The sequence below is a fragment of the Lynx rufus genome, unplaced genomic scaffold, assembly GCF_022079265.1.
Source record: "Lynx rufus isolate CCGP_SWC_20201006 ecotype Redwood Valley unplaced genomic scaffold, mLynRuf1.p SCAF_15, whole genome shotgun sequence".
In the NCBI taxonomy this organism is placed as follows: Eukaryota; Metazoa; Chordata; class Mammalia; order Carnivora; family Felidae; genus Lynx; species Lynx rufus.
The window spans coordinates 58,240,733-58,257,299 of NW_025814829.1; the positions used below are offsets into that span (position 1 = coordinate 58,240,733).

The window sequence follows — 16,567 nt, forward strand, 5'->3', positions numbered from 1 at the left end:
TTGCTTTTGTTTGCTCAAAGTTATTTTCTCTAATGTTAGTATAGCTGGTCCAGCTTTCTATGCCTGCCTTTGCATAATATATTTTTTCTACCATTTACTTTGAACAAATTTGTATTTTGGAAACTTAAATGCATCTCCTATGGACAACATATAGTTGGAACTTATTTTATTATCAGTCTGATAATCCCTGCCATTTCGTTGGACTGTTTAGTCTGCTCACATTTAATGTTATTACTGATAGAGTTGGATTTATGTCTGCCATTTTATTTTTACTTCCTATATTTCTCATGTCTTTTTTGTTCCTCTGTTTTGCCTTTATTGTTTTCTACTGGAAAAATGAGAACACTTACATTGCACAACAAATTTGAAGGATAATTTTACATTATCACACAATGTTAAAGATGCACATGCCAATAGTTTGCCATTTCAATAACAGTGTATATTCTACAGAAATTCATGCATAAGTACCAGGAGATGCGTGTATTTGCAGCAGAATTGTTATAAATAAATTTTACAAATACAACATTGAATGAAAAAAGCAAGTCACAGAATAAAAACACAATGATTCCATCTAGATAAGGTGCAAAGCTTGAAAAATCAAAGAATATATTGCTTAATAATACATATATGTGGTAAACTGGTTTTATAAAAGATGAGAATTGACTTTTGTGTATTAACCTTATATCCTGCAACTTGCTATCATTGCTTATTAGTTCTAGGATTTTTTTGTTTGTTCTTCGGAATTTACTTACTTAGACAATCATGTTCTCTACAAATAAAGAACATTTTATTACTTCCTTCTCAGTCCTGTATGCCTTTTATTTCATTGTCTTATCTTACTATGGTAGCTAGTACTTCCAGTGTGATATTGAATAGGAGTGGTAAGAGGAGACATTGTTGCCTTGTTCTTAGGAGGAATGGATCTAGCTTCTCACCATTAAGTGTTTTGCATGGTTTTTTGTAGATGTTCCTTTATCAAGATGAGGAAGTCCCCCTCCATTGCTTGCTTAGCTGAGAGTCTTTGTCATGAATGGGTGTGAGATTTTTGTCAAATGCTTTTTTTGCCTCTACGGATGTGATTATACACTTTTTCTTTTTTAACCTGTTGATGTGATGGATTATATTAATTGATTTTTAATACTGAACCAGCCTGGCATAACTGGAATAAATCCCATCTGGTCATGGATCTGAAACTTTTCCAGTAATGTCAAAGGATCTATAACTTTTCCTGTAGTATCTTTATCTAGTTTAAGTATTAGGGTATCTGGTTTTCTCTGTTGTTCTTCTATTCTTCTGTTTTCAATTTACTGATTTCCATTGCAATCAGTTTCTTCTGTTTGATTTAGGTTTATATTGCTTTTTTCCCTCTAGTTTTCTAAGGTGGAAGCTTAGAGTATTGATTTTAGGTCTTTCTTCTTTTCTAAATATGCATTTAATGCCATACATTTCCCTCTAAGCCTTGCTTTCACTGAAGCCCCCAAAGTTTGGTAAGTTGTATTTTTTTCATTTGTTCAAAACACTTTTTCACTTGCATTTCGTTCAAAATATTTTTAAATTTCAGTTCAGATTTCTTCCTTAACCGATGTGTTATTTAGAAGTGTTTAACCTCCAAATCTTTGGGGATTTTTTTCCAGTTATCTTTCTGTTATTGAATTCTAGCTTAATTATGTAGTATTTTAAGTACATACTTTGTATAATTTCTATTTTTTAAAATTTCTCAGGTGTTGGGGCGCCTGGGTGGCGCAGTCGGTTAAGCGTCCGACTTCAGCCAGGTCACGATCTCGCGGTCCATGAGTTCGAGCCCCGCGTCGGGCTCTGGGCTGATGGCTCAGAGCCTGGAGCCTGTTTCCGATTCTGTGTCTCCCTCTCTCTCTGCCCCTCCCCCGTTCATGCTCTGTCTCTCTCTGTCCCAAAAATAAATAAACGTTGAAAAAAAAAAAAAATTTTTAAAAATTTCTCAGGTGTGTTTTGTGACCCAAGATATGGGGTGTCATGGTGAATGATCCCTGAGAACTGGAGAAGAATGTATATTCTGCTGTTGCTGGATGAGATATTCTTTATTTGTCAATTAGATACACTTGATAAATGGTGCTGTTCCGTTCAGTTATGTCCTTACTAATTTTCTGCCTGCTGGATCTGTCAATTACTGAAAGGAGGTTGTTGTTGTTGTTGTTGTTGTTAATGTTTATTTATTTTTGAGAGCGAAAGAGAGACAGAACATGAGCAAGGGAACGGCAGAGAGAGGGAGACACAGAATCCGAAGCAGGCTCCAGGCTCTGAGCTGTCAGCACAGAGCTCGAGGCAAGGCTCAAACCCACAAACTGAAAGATAATGACCTGAGCTGAAGTCAGTTGCTTAACCAACTGAGCCACTAGGCGGCCCCTGAAAGAGGAGTTCTGAATCTCTAACCACACTAGTGGATTTTTCTACTTCTTGGGGTTCAATATTGTTCAATAAGGCATACATGTGGCAAAACTAATTTTTATTTTTTTTCCGTGACAGAATGTCAGATTTATTCAAAGATGTTTACCACATTCCTTGCTCTGTTCTGTATATTATGCTAGACATTATAAGAAACACAGCAAATAGTATGATGCCATTCTTGTCCTTAGGAGATTATAGTAAAGAGAAAGCATTTATTCATATATGTATAATTTTTAATATGAAATTTATTGTCAAATTTGTTTCTATACAACACCCAGTGCTCATCCCAAAAGGTGCCCTCCTCAATACCCATCACCCACCCCCTCCCTCCCACCCCCCATCAACCCTCAGTTTGTTCTCAATTTTTAAGAGTCTCTTATGCTTTGGCTCTCTCCCTCTCTAACCTCTTTTTTTTTCTTCCCCTCCCCCATGGTCTTCTTTTAAGTTTCTCAGGATCCACATAAGAGTGAAAACATATGGTATCTGTCTTTCTCTATATGACTTATTTCACTTAGCATAACACTCTCCAGTTCTATCCACGTTGCTACAAAAGGCCATATTTCATTCTTTCTCATTGCCACGTAGTACTCCATTGTGTATATAAACCACAATTTCTTTATCCATTCATCAGTTGATGGACATTTAGGCTCTTCCCATAATTTGGCTATTGTTGAGAGTGCTGCTATGAACATTGGGGTACAAGTGCCCCTATGCATCAGCACTCCTGTATCCCTTGGGTAAATCCCTAGCAGTGCTATTGCTGGGTCATAGGGTAGGTCTATTTTTAATTTTTTGAGGAACCTCCACACTTTTTCCAGAGCGGCTGCACCAATTTGCATTCCCACCAACAGTGCAAGAGGGTTCCCGTTTCTCCACATCCTCGCCAGCATCTATAGTCTCCTGATTTGTTCATTTTAGCCACTCTGACTGGTGTGAGGTGGTATCTGAGTGTGGTTTTGATTTGTATTTCCCTGATGAGGAGCGACGTTGAGCATCTTTTCATGTGCCTGTTGACCATCTGGCTGTCTTCTTTAGAGAAGTGTCTATTCATGTTTTCTGCCCATTTCTTCACTGGATTATTTGTTTTTCAGGTGTGGAGTTTGGTGAGCTCTTTATAGATTTTGGATACTAGCCCTTTGTCCGATATGTCATTTGCAAATATCTTTTCCCATTCCGTTGGTTGCCTTTTAGGTTTTTTTTATTGGTTCCTTTGCTGTGCAGAAGATTTTTATCTTCATGAGGTCCCAATAGTTCATTTTTGCTTTTAATTCCCTTGCCTTTGGGGATGTGTCAAGTAAGAAATTGCTGTGGCCGAGGTCAGAGAGGTTTTTTCCTGCTTTCTTCTCTAGGGTTTTGATGGTTTCCTGTCTCACATTCAGGTCCTTTATCCATTTTGAGTTTGTTTTTGTGAATGGTGTAAGAAAGTGGTCTAGTTTCATCCTTCTGCATGTTGCCGTCCAGTTCTCCCAGCACCATTGGTTAAAGAGACTGTCTTTTTTCCATTGGATATTCTTTCCTGCTTTGTCAAAGATTAGTTGGCCATACTTTTGTGGGTTTAGTTCTGGGGTCTCTATTCTATTCCCTTGGTCTATGGGTCTGTTTTTGTGCCAATACCATGCTGTCTTGATGATTACAGCTTTGTAATAGAGGCTAAAGTCTGGGATTCTGATGCCTCCTGCTTTGGTCTTCTTCAAAATTCCTTTGGCTATTCGGGGCCTTTTGTGTTTCCATACAAATTTTAGGATTGCTTGTTCTAGCTTCGAGAAGAATGCTGGTGCAGTTTTGATTGGGATTGCATTCAATGTGTAGATAGCTTTGGGTAGTATTGACATTTTAACAATATTTATTCTTCCAATCCATGAGCATGGAATGTTTTCCCATTTCTGTGTATCTTCTTCAATTTCCTTCATAAGCTTTCTATAGTTTTCAGCATACAGATCTTTTACATCTTTGGTTAGGTTTATTCCTAGGTATTTTATGCTTCTTGGTGCAATTGTGAATGGGATCAGTTTCTTTATTTGTCTTTCTGTTGCTTCATTATTAGTGTATAAGAATGCAACTGATTTCTGTACATTGATTTTGTATCCTGCGACTTTGCTGAATTCATCTATCAGTTCTAGCAGACTTCTGGTGGAGTCTATCGGATTTTCCATGTATGATATGTCATCTTCAAAAAGTGAAAGCTTGACTTCATCTTTGCCAGTTTTGATGCCTTTGATTTCCTTTTGTTGTCTGATTGCTGATGCTAGCACTTCCAACACTATGTTAAGCAACAGCGGTGAGAGTGGACATCCTTGTCGTGTTCCTGATCTCAGGGGGGAAGCTCTCAGTTTTTCCCCATTGAGAATGATATTAGCTGTGGGCTTTTCATAAATGGCTTTTATGATGTTGAAGTATGTTTCTTGTATCCCGACTTTCTCGAGGTTTTTATTAAGAAAGAATGCTGAATTTTGTCAAATGCTTTTTCTGCATTGATTTTACAGGATCATATGCTTCTTTTCTTTTATTAATGTGATATATCACATTGATTGATTTGCAAATGTTGAACCAACCCTGCAGCCCAGGAATGAATCCCACTTGATCATGGTGAATAATTCTTTCTATATGCTGTTGAATTCGATTTGCTAGTATCTTATTGAGAATTTTTGCATCCATATTCATCAGGGATATTGGCCTGTAGTTCTCTTTTTTTGCTGGATCTCTGTCTGATTTGGGAATCAAAGTAATGCTGGCTTAATAGAATGCGTCTGGAAGTTTTCCTTCCTTTTCTATTTTTTGGAACAGCTTGAGAAGGATAGGTATTATCTCTGCTTTAAATGTCTGGTAGAATTCCCCTGGGAAGCCATCTGGTCCTGGACTCTTACTTGTTGGGAGATTTTTGATAACTGATTTAATTTCTTCACTGGTTATGGGTCTGTTCAAGCTTTCTATTTCTTCCTGTTTGAGTTTTGGAAGTGTGTGGGTGTTTAGGAATTTGTCCATTTCTTCCAGGTTGTCCAGTTTGTTGGCATATAATTTTTCATAGTATTCCCTGATAATTGCTTGTATTTTGAGGGATTGGTTGTAATAATTCCATTTTCATTCCTGATTTTATCTGTTTGGGTCATCTCCATTTTCTTTTTGAGAAGCCTGGCTAGAGGTTTATCAATTTTGTTTATTTTTTCAAAAACCAACTCTTGGTTTCATTGATCTGCTCTACAGTTTTTTTAGTTTCTATATTGTTTATTTCTGCTCTGATCTTTATTATTTCTCTTCTTCTGCTGGGTTTGGGGTATCTTTGATGTTCTGCGTCTATTTCCTTTAAGTGTGCTGCTAGATTTTGTATTTGGGATTTTTCTTGTTTCTTGAGATAGGCTTGGATTGCAATGTATTTTCCTCTCAGGACTGTCTTTGCTGCATCCCAAAGCGTTTGAATTGTTGTCTTTTCATTTACATTTGTTTCCATGTATTTTTAAATTTCTTCTTTAATTGCCTGGTTGACCCATTCATTCTTTAGTAGGGTGTTCTCTAACCCCCATGCTTTTGGAGGTTTTCCAGACTTTTTCCTGTGGTTGATTTCAAGCTTCATAGCATTGTGGTCTGAAATATGCATGGTATGATTTCAATTCTTGTATACTTATGAAGGGCTGTTTTGTGACCCAGTTTGTGATCTATCTTGGAGAATGTTCCATGTGCACTCGAGAAGAAAGTAAATTCTGTTGCTTTGGGATGCAGAGTTCTAAATATACCTGTGAAGTCCATCTGATCCAATGTATCATTCAGGGCCCTTGTTTCTCACTGATCCTGTGTCTAGATGATCTATCCATTGTTGTAAGTGGAGTATTAAAGTTCCCTGCAATTACCACATTCTTATCAATAAGGTTGCTTATGTTTGTGATTAATTGTTTTATATATTTGGGGGCTCCCGTATTCGGCGCATAGACATTTACAATTGTTAGCTCTTTCTGATGGATAGGCCTTGTAATTATCATATAATTCCCTTCTTCATCTCTTGTGACAGCCTTTAATTTAAAGTCTAGTTTGTCTGATCTAAGTCTGGCTACTCCAGCTTTCTTTTGAGTTCCAGTAGCATGATAGATAGTTCTCCATCCCTTCACTTTCAATCTGAAGGTGTCCTCAGGTCTAAAATGAGCTCTTGTAGAAAGCAAATAGATGGGTCTTGTTTTTTTTTATCCATTCTGATACCCTACGTCTTTTGGTTGGAGCATTTAGTCCATTTAGATTCAGTGTTATTATAGAAAGATAAGGGTTTAGAGTCATTGTGATGTCTGTAGGTTTCATGCTTGTAGCGATGTCTCTGGTACTTTGTCTCACAGGATCCCCCTTAGGATCTCTTGTAGGGCTGGTTTAGTGGTGATGAATTCCTTCAGTTTTTGTTTGTTTGGGAAGACCTTTATCTGTCCTTCTATTCTGAATGACAGACTTGCTGGATAAAGGATTCTCGGCTGCATGGTTTTTCTATTCATCACATTGAAGATTTCCTGCCATTCCTTTCTGGCCTGCCAAGTTTCAGTAGATAGGTCTGTCAATAGTCTTATCAGTCTCCCCTTATATGTTAGAGCATGTTTATCCCTAGCTGCTTTCAGAATTTTCTCTTTATCCTTGTATTTTGCCAGTTTCACTATGATATATCGTGCAGACGGTCGATTCAAGTTACGTCTGAAGGGAGTTCTCTGTGCCTCTTGGACTTCAATGCCTTTTTCCTTCCCCAGATCAGGGAAGTTCTCAGCTATGATTTCTTCAAGTATACCTTCAGCACCTTTCTCTCTTTCTTCCTCCTCTGGAATACCAATTATGCATACATTATTATGTTTTATCGCATCACTTAGTTCTCTAATTCTCCCCTCATACTCCTGGATTTTTTTCTCTCTTTTTCTCAGCTTCCTCTTTTTCCACATTTTTATCATCTAGTTCACCTATTCTCTCCTCTGCCTCTTCAATCTGAGCTGCGGTCACCTCCATTTTATTTTGCAGCTCATTTGTACCATTTTTTAGCTCCTCCTGACTGTTTCTTAGTCCCTTGATCTCTGTAGCAATAGATTCTCTGTTGTCCTCTCTACTTTTTTCAAGCCCAACGATTAATTTTATGACTATTATGTTAAATTCATTTTCTGTTCCATTGCTTAAATTGTTTTTGATCAGTTTGTTAGCTGTCGCTACTTCCTGGAGTTTCTTTTGAGGAGAATTCTTCCATTTCATCATTTTGGATAGTCCCTGGAGTGTCATGGAACTGCAGGGCTCTTCCCCTGTGCTGTCTGGAGTAATTGCCTTGGTGGGTGAGGCTGCAGTCAGACCTGATGTCTGCCCCCAGCCCAGCGCTGGGGCCACAGTCAGACTGGTGTGTGCCTTATCTTCCCCTCTCCCAGTGGCAGCACTCACTGTGGAGGGGTGTGGCCCCTGTCTGGGCTACTCGCACACTGCCAGGCTTGTGGTGCTGCTTCTATAGGATCTTGTGTATTAGCCAGGGTGGATCCACAAGGTGCACAGGGGTGAGAGGGGCAGACTCAGCTCGCTTTGCCTTTGGTGACCCGCTTTGGGAGGGGCCCTGCGGCACGGGGTGGTGGCGGCGGGGGGGTGGGGGGGAGGCAGACCTGTCGGAGAGATGGATCCACAGAAGCACAGCATTGGGTGTTTGCGGGGTGCAAGCAAGTTCCTGACGGGAACTAGTTCCCTTTGGGATTTTGGCTGGGGGATGGGCGAGGGAGTTGGCGCTGGCCAGCGCCTTTGTTCCCTGTGAAGCTGAGCTCTGTCCTCTGGGGCTCAACAACTCTCCCTTTCGTTGTTCTCTAGCCCTCCTGCTCTCGGAGCGGAGCCGTTGACTTATAACATTCCAGATGTTAAGTCCCACTGGCTGTCAGAACACACTCCGTCGGACCGCTCCGTTTTTGTAAGCTGGATTTGGGGGTTCTGTCTTGCGGGGTGGGCTGGCTGCCCCTCCACCACCCCGGCTCCCTCCAGCCAGTCCGTGTAGTGTGCGCACCTCCTCTCCACCCTTCCTGCCCTCTTCCATGGGCCTGTTGTCTACACTTGCTCCAGAGAGTCCGCTCTGCTAGTCTTCTGGCGGTTTTCTGGGTTATTTAGGGAGATGTGGGTGGAATCTAAGTGGTCAGCCAGACGTGGTGAGCCCAGTGGCCTCCTACACCGCCATCTTCCCTGGAAAACCTCTGAGAGTCTATGTATCCAAAACTAATTTTTAAAAAGCACAGGAATGTGAACACAAGCGCAAACACAAAATCAGGCGAGTGTTTATGTGTAAGCAGGTAGGAGTGGAGGAAGGAGAGACGTGGAGCATTTCTAAGGTATGGGTAGCATTCTGATTCTTGATCTAGGTGATTAATACACAGATGTTCATCTCAGTATTATTCTTTAAATGTGTGTGTGTATCATATACTCTTTTTGTATATATGATACATTCATAATAAAATTATTAAATATGTGGTTTTTAAAAATTTTTTAATGTTTATTTCTTTTTGAGAGACAGAATGAGACAGAAGATGAGTGGGGGAGGGACAGAGAGAGAGGGAGACACAGAATCCGAAGCAGGCTCCAGGCTCTGAGCTGACAGCACAGAGTCTGACACGGGGCTCAAACCCATGAACTGTGAGACCATGACCTGGGCTGAAGTCAGATGCTCAACTGACTGAGCCACCCAGGTGTCCCCTAAATATGTGGCATTTTTAAAGAAACACAAAGAAAATACATATATATATATATATATATATATATATATATATATATATATAATATTAGAGGTTCATTTTTTTTTACTTTACATGCAAATTAGTTAGCATGTAGTGAAACAATGATTTCAGGAGTAGATTCCTTAATGCCCCTTACCCATTTAGCCCATCCCCCCTCCTACAACCCCTCTAGTAACCCTCAGTTTGTTCTCCATATGTATGAGTCTCTTCTGTTTTGTCCCCCTCCTTGTTTATATATATATATATTATATATATATATATATATATATATTTTTTTTTTAATATTGCCTTGGATGCCATAAAATACCATCCACATGATGGTTTAGAATCAGGGTTTAGAAAAGGTTATCCTTATAAAAGATACATTTTGTAGTAAAACAAGAAAGCAAAATAGAAGAGATAGTTTTGGGCAGGACTTAAAAAACAGTAGAACATAAAGACAGGAGAATGGAAGAGGAACTCCCACGGGACATTAAAAGCACCAATAGTTCTGACAGGCAAACAGAAAGAACACACTTGAAATATAATATGGCAAGGGAAATTGAATAGGAAAAAATATGGAGATTCCCTGAAAATCATTGGGAATGGCTTGAATTTTTTCCTGGATATAATTAAGGGGCCATTGATGTTTCTAAGCAGAACAGCACTTAATGAAATTCAGTTTAAAGGAGATAAATTACAACATGGCAGATTAAATACAATTGTTTATCTCCACTCTCCCCCATAATCTCAGTAAGATAGTTGCAAGCCTACAAGGAGAAGCAATGGGAAGGGAGGCAAGAAAGTAGAAAGCAGAGAGAGAAGTGGTAACTGACTTAGTAGAGCATGAAATTGTATTAATTAAGAGCTCACAGAGGGAATTCTAAAGTGATGGGGACCCCCTAGTGTGCCTTCAGTTCTTTCCTCCTGCTCTGCTCCCTGGTTAGCATATATCCTGGCAAGATAGAGGAGGAGTTTTCTTTGTGTTAACTGATCAGACCTACTTAAAATAACTTAAATTGGAGTCAGAAAGGAAAAAGCACGATGGAGCACATGGTGAGCAAGAAGTGTCCCTCAGAGCTGACCCACACACAACTTGCTACAACTTCTCTCTTAAATATTAGACAACCAAAGACTAACAGAGAATTATAGGTTTCAATATGAATGTCAGACACCTGAATCAATAAAAAGAACAGTAGAACTCAGAGGAAACAACACATAGAGGGAGCCAAAGAAAAGATCACAAAAAAGTATAAAATCTTCAGAGAAAGAGAAGATATTATACACATAAAAGAAATTAAGATGTTATAAAATGGGAAAGAAGTAAGAAAAGAACTTTGAAATGTGTATGATCACCATAAAAAAATCAAACATTTGAAAACAAAATGATAGACGTGGAAAATTGAAGATGTGGTTTATATATACAATGGAATACCTACTTGGCAATCAGAAGGAATGAAATCCTGCCATTTGTAACAGCATGGATGGAACTGGAGGGTATTATGCTAAGTGAAATAAGTCAGTCATAAAAAAGACAGATATCATATGTTTTCACTCATATGTGGAACTTGAGAAATTTAACAGAAGACCACAGGGGGAAGGGAAGGGGAAAAAATAGTTTCAAACAGAAAGGGAGGCAAACTATAAGAGACTCTTGAGGAAAATAAACTGAGGGTTGATAGGGGGACGGGGGACTGGGAAATGGGTGATGGGCATTGAGGAGGGCACTTGTTGGGATGAGCACTGGATGTTGTATGTAAGCAATGAATCACAGCAATCTACCCCCCAAACCAAGAGCACACTGTATGTACTGTAAGTTAGCTAACTTGACAATAAATTATATAGAAATAGAGAAAGAAAGAAAGAAAGAAAGAAAGAAAGAAAGAAAGAAAGAAAAATAAGGAAAAAGAAAATTGAAATGCTCAGTATGTCTTAGCTAGGCCTTGAGTGCTGGCTCCTTTCTAGGCCTTGTAGATAGGAAGTTATCCATTCAAACAAAATAGTCATCGATGCTTAGTTATAATGGGGCTATACACATATGAAATTATTACTATATATAGAATAATATATATATATATATATATACACATGTGTGTGTGTATATATATGACAATGTAACAAAATGGTACTGATGATTTTTTTATGTTTATTTATTTATTTTGAGAGAGAGAGAGAGAGAGAAAGTGTGGAAGGGGCAAAGAGAGAGGGAGAGAGAGAGAATCCCAGGCAGGCTGTGCACTGTTAGTGCAGAGCCTGAGGTGGGGCTTGAACTCACAAACCATGAGATCATGACCTGAGCTGAAATCAAGAGTCAGATGCTTAACCAATGAGCCACCCAGGCACCCCATGATGATTTTAGAAATTGTACTTGAAACTGATGTTACCGAGTCAGTAGTGTGGCTTGCCAAAAACAGTAATTGCATTGAGTGTCATGGCAGCATGGTGATTTGGTGATAACCCTACAAATGCCCCAACATGGGCTGCCTTGACCTGCCAGGACCACAGTCCGAGTGGGCAGAATGCCATCACCCAGGTATGTATTCACTGAGGAAATAGAAAACTCAAGAGATGTTCACTGAACATCTACAACCCGATATCTCCTCGATTGTCCTGCTAAGAAACTCTCCTTGGAATTCTTCACGACTTCTGAGATTCATGGTAGAATGCTTGTTTTCACAAATTCCTCTGTATGTCCACTCAAAAGATAGACCCAGCCCTGTTGAATAATAGAATACCAAGAAAAAAAGGGGGAGATCCTAAAATCTTAAAGAAAGGCAACCCATTTAAATAATAGCAAGAATCAGTGTATCATCTGGCTTTTCATTAGTAAACTTTAATACAAAAAGAAGGGAGAAGATGCCCTCAGAGCTCTGAAGTCTCTGCCTAATTTATTCAGTAGGTGTGTAAAATATTTTCAGATATTCGGGGGTCTCAAAATTTTATGTTCATATATTTTCTATTCACATATACATGAATGTACGTTCATATTTCACATTCATATATATTTTTTATGTTCAATTTTATACTTTCACAGAGAGGTACTGAAGGATGTGCTTTAGCCAAACCAGAAAGATCAAAGCTCTGGACTGAGAACATGGTGCCTTCAGCCCAGAGAGTTATGAAATGAACAAGTACTAGATGACCTGTCTTTACCACGTGGAAAATATTAGGGAGCACCATTTCACCTCCTGGCACACTTAGGAAACAACAGATTTTCAAAATCAAATAATTATTAACTCTAGGAGAAGGATTATGAATATATATGTGTATATGTGAAGATGTAATTATAGTACAATAACTGGCTCAGTAGTAAACAATATTTACATAGTAAAACAATGTAAACCCTATAGATTTAGCTAAACACTATGATGTTGGAGAAGAGACGTATGGGTAGTTAAACTTTATGAGCAATACATCTTCATCTGTCATATAAGAAGCCAATAGATAATGTGTAAAAATTATATATTAAGAGGGAAGCATAAGAATATTTGAGAATTTGGAGACACACTGCAAATGAGAGAGCTGTAAGAGTCCAGATTGTTTTCCTTTGGGAACAAGAGTGAAGAATGTGGAGAAATGGGGCAGGGGTAGCCTTTTAGTGCTATTTAATTTGTTTCACCCAGATTTATGTTGATAAAAATAAAATTTTTTTAAAGATGATAAATGTCAGTAGTGTACAAAATGGATGAGAAGAGAGGCCATTACATTTTTATACATTCTATGTTTATAATTTCTACACTTAATTCTAATATTTTATAGACATAATTTTTTATATTTAATTTTTATATTTTTAATTTTCATATTCTTCTTCTCCTTAGGACCTGGCATATTTCAGTGCCAATGACAACAGATGATGTGCTAAAGGAAATTAAAGGAAATCAGGTGGCTTTTCAAGACTGCTTTATCGCAGATGTTCTTTTCCTGCTGACCTTCCCTTTGTTGACAATGCCCGAGATTCCTGACTCTTTACCAATCACTTCACCGCAAGGTAGTCAGTTAATATTAGCCTGGGCTACTTGTGTTCTTTCATCGGTTGTGGTGGTAGCTGATATGGAGACCTTTCAAACAAATGATTCATTCCGTACTTGGACCAGAATCAGAGTGCCTCCAAACATTTTGACTGACGATGAGAGACACAACGTGTCTGATGTGAACATATCGTGGGATGGAATATTTTTTCTAATAAATGGTATTCTTTACATCAAAACTTTTACTGCGTTCAAAAGACTGGGAAGAAATGAAAATCTTCCTGATGGTGGAATTATGGGCATTACCTCAAGAAAATGGTGTTGGGCCAGACATTTATTAAAGGTTAGTAAAAGATTATATATATATATATATATATATATATATATGTATATTAGACTTACACATTTAGACAAATTCACCATATCACTTAATTCCATGGTATAAAAGAGACTATACTATGCAGATTTTGCAGAGCTATTTTATTTTTGGTGGTAAGTAAAACCATCTTCCTAACCTAAATTTTCAGAAGCCTCTGTTTAGAGATGCATTTCCAACAACAAAGAATGAAATAAATCTTGGTTGTTATTATGCAGAGTCATTTAATTATATTATGAGAGTTTTGTTTTATCTCGATGTGGGCAAAAGGCCCAAAAAACTATTTTACCCAAAGATATCATGTGCTCTCAAAATTGGATTAACTTTTCTTTTTGACAATATAGTGAATAAAATATTTTAGACATTCTGACAGGTGTGAGGTGATATCTCCTTGTAGTTTTGATTTGCATTTCCCTGATAATGAGTGATGTTGAGTATCTTTTCATGTGTCTGTTGGCCATTGGCGTGTTTTCTTTGAAAAAATGTCTATTCATGTCTTCTGCCCATTTTTTTAAATTTTTAAAATTTTTATTTTTTAATTTACACCCAAGTTAGTTAGCATATAGTGCAACCATGATTTCAGAAGTAGATTCCTTAATGCCCCTTACCCATTTAGCCCGTCCCCCCTCCCACAGCCTCTCCAGCAACCCTCTGTTTGTTCTCCATATTTAAGAGTCTGTTTTGTCCCCCTCTCTGTTTTTATATTACTTTTGCTTCCCTTCCCTTCTGTTCATGTGTTTTGGATCTTAAAGTCTTAACATGAGTGAAGTCACATGATATTTGTCTTTCTCTGACTAATTCATTTAGCATAATACCCTCTAGTTCTATCCACGTAGTTGCAAATGGCAAGATTTCATTCTTTTTGATTGCCAAGTAATACTCCATTGTATATATACACCACGTCTTCTTTATCCATTCATCCATCGATGGACATTTGGGCTCTTCCCATACTTTGGCTACTGTTGGTAGCGCTGCTATAAACATTGGGGTGCGTATGCCCCTTCAAAACAGCACACCTGTATCCCTTGGATAGATACCTAGTAGTGCAATTGCTGGGGCATACGGTAGTTCTATTTTTAATTTTTTGAGGAACCTCCATACTGTTTTCCACAGTGGCTGCACCAGCTTGCATTCCCACCAACAATGCAAAAGAGAGCCTCTTTCTCTGCAGCCTCGCCAACATCTGTTGTTGCCTGAGTTGTTAATGTTAGCCATTCTGACAGGTGTGAGGTGGTATCTCATTGTGGTTTTGATTTGTATTTCCCTGATAATAACTGATGTTGAGCATTTTTTCATGTGGAGGTTGGCCATCTGGATGTCTTCTTTGGAGAAGTGTCTATTCATGTCTTTTGCCCATTTCGTCACTGGATTATTTGTTTTTTGGATGTTGAGTTTGATAAGTTCTTTAGATATTTTGGATACTAACACTTTATCAGATATGTCATTTGCAAATATCCTCTCCCATTCCATAGGTTGTCTTTTAGTTTTACTTATTGTTTCCTTGGCTCTGCAGAGGTTTTTATTTTGATAAAGTCCCAATAGTTTATTTTTGCTTTTGTTTCTCTTGCCTTAAGAGACCTATCTAGTAAGAAGTTGCTATGCCAATGTAAAAGAGGTTACTGCCCGTGTTCCCCTCTAGGATTCTAATGGTTTCCTGTTTCACATTTAGGTCCTCATTTTAAATTTATTTTTGTGTGTGGTATAAGAAAGTGGTCCAGGTTCATTCTTCTGCATGTCACTGTCCAGTTTTCTCAACACCATTTGATGAAGAGACTGGGTTTTTTTGCATTGGATATTCTTTCCTGCTTTGTCAAAGATTAATAGTCCATATAGCTGTAGATTCATTTCTGGGTTTTCTATTCTGTTCCATTGATCTATGTCTATTTTGGGGCTTATACCATACTGTCTTGATTACTACAGCTTTGTAATATATTTTAAAGAAAGAACAAATTTTAAAAACTAATTAGAAAGTGTTTTGAACTATGGGCACCTGGGTGACTCAGTTGGCTAAGCATCAGACTCTTGATTTCAGCACAGGTCATGATCTCAGGGTTCATGAGTTAGGGCCCTGTGTTGGGCTCTGCACTGACAGTGTGGAGCCTGCTTGGGATTCTCTCTCTCCCTCTCTCTCTCTCTATGCCCCTCCACCGCTCATGCTTTCTCTCTCTCAAAATAAATAAACACTTTTTAAACTGAAAGAAACAAACTGTTTTGAACTGAAAGAAAATGGAAACAACATGTCAAAATTGGTGGGATGCTACTGAAGAGATACTTAGAGGGAAATTTATAACATTAATCCTCTATATTACAAAAGAAGAAATATCTCAAATCCATGATCTCTGCTTCCACTTTAAGAAACCAGAAACGATTTCAACCAAAAGTAAACAGAAGAAAGGAAATAAAAAAAAATCATTGGGTAAATTAATGGCATTAAGAAAAACAAAACAAAATAAAAACAGAAAACCTACAGAGAAAATCAACAAAACCAAAAAGCTGATTCATTGAGAAGATCCATAAAATTGGCAACTCTTTAGCCAGACTGACTGAGGATAAAACAAAAAAGAGAAGACACAAATTGCCAATATTGAGACTGAAAGAAGTGGAATTGGTGCAAAGTCTGCTGCTGCTAAAAAGACAGTAAAACAATGTTACAAACAACTGTAAATACAAAGTTAAAAAGAATCTAAAACACATTCAAAACCATAAAATGGACAAGTTACTTGAAAGACACAAACTACCAAAGCCTCCTTAAGAAGAAACAGATGATAGGGGTGCCTGGGTGGCTCAGTTGGGTAAGCGTCCAACTTTGGCTCAGGTCATGATCTCGCAGTTCGTGAGTTTGAGCCCCACGTTGGGCTCTGTGCTGTCAGCTCAGAGCCTGGAGCCAGCTTCAGATTCTGAGTCTCCCTCTCTATCTCTGCCCCTCCCCCATTCATGCTCTGTCTCTCTCTCTTTTAAGAATAAACATTAAAAAAAAAAACTAAAGAAGAAACAGATGACATGAATACTCTTACATCAATCAAAGTAATTGAATTTGTTATTTAAAAACCTTCCCACAAAGAAACCTCCAGGCCAGGAGGATTTCATCAGTGTCCTGCTATATATTTTAAAAATAAATG

The 16,567-nt window shown here is 38.2% G+C and overlaps 1 protein-coding gene across 1 annotated transcript in view; it reads left to right on the forward strand.

Annotated features, from left to right (window-relative positions):
* CATSPERE (catsper channel auxiliary subunit epsilon) overlaps positions 1 to 16,567 on the forward strand; it is a 199,859-nt gene that overhangs the window by 110,128 nt on the left and 73,164 nt on the right. Inside the window, exon 8 of the mRNA XM_047077101.1 lies at positions 12,923 to 13,415. Within this exon, the coding sequence (XP_046933057.1) occupies positions 12,923 to 13,415 (493 nt within the window). The remainder of the gene's footprint in view (positions 1 to 12,922; positions 13,416 to 16,567) is intronic.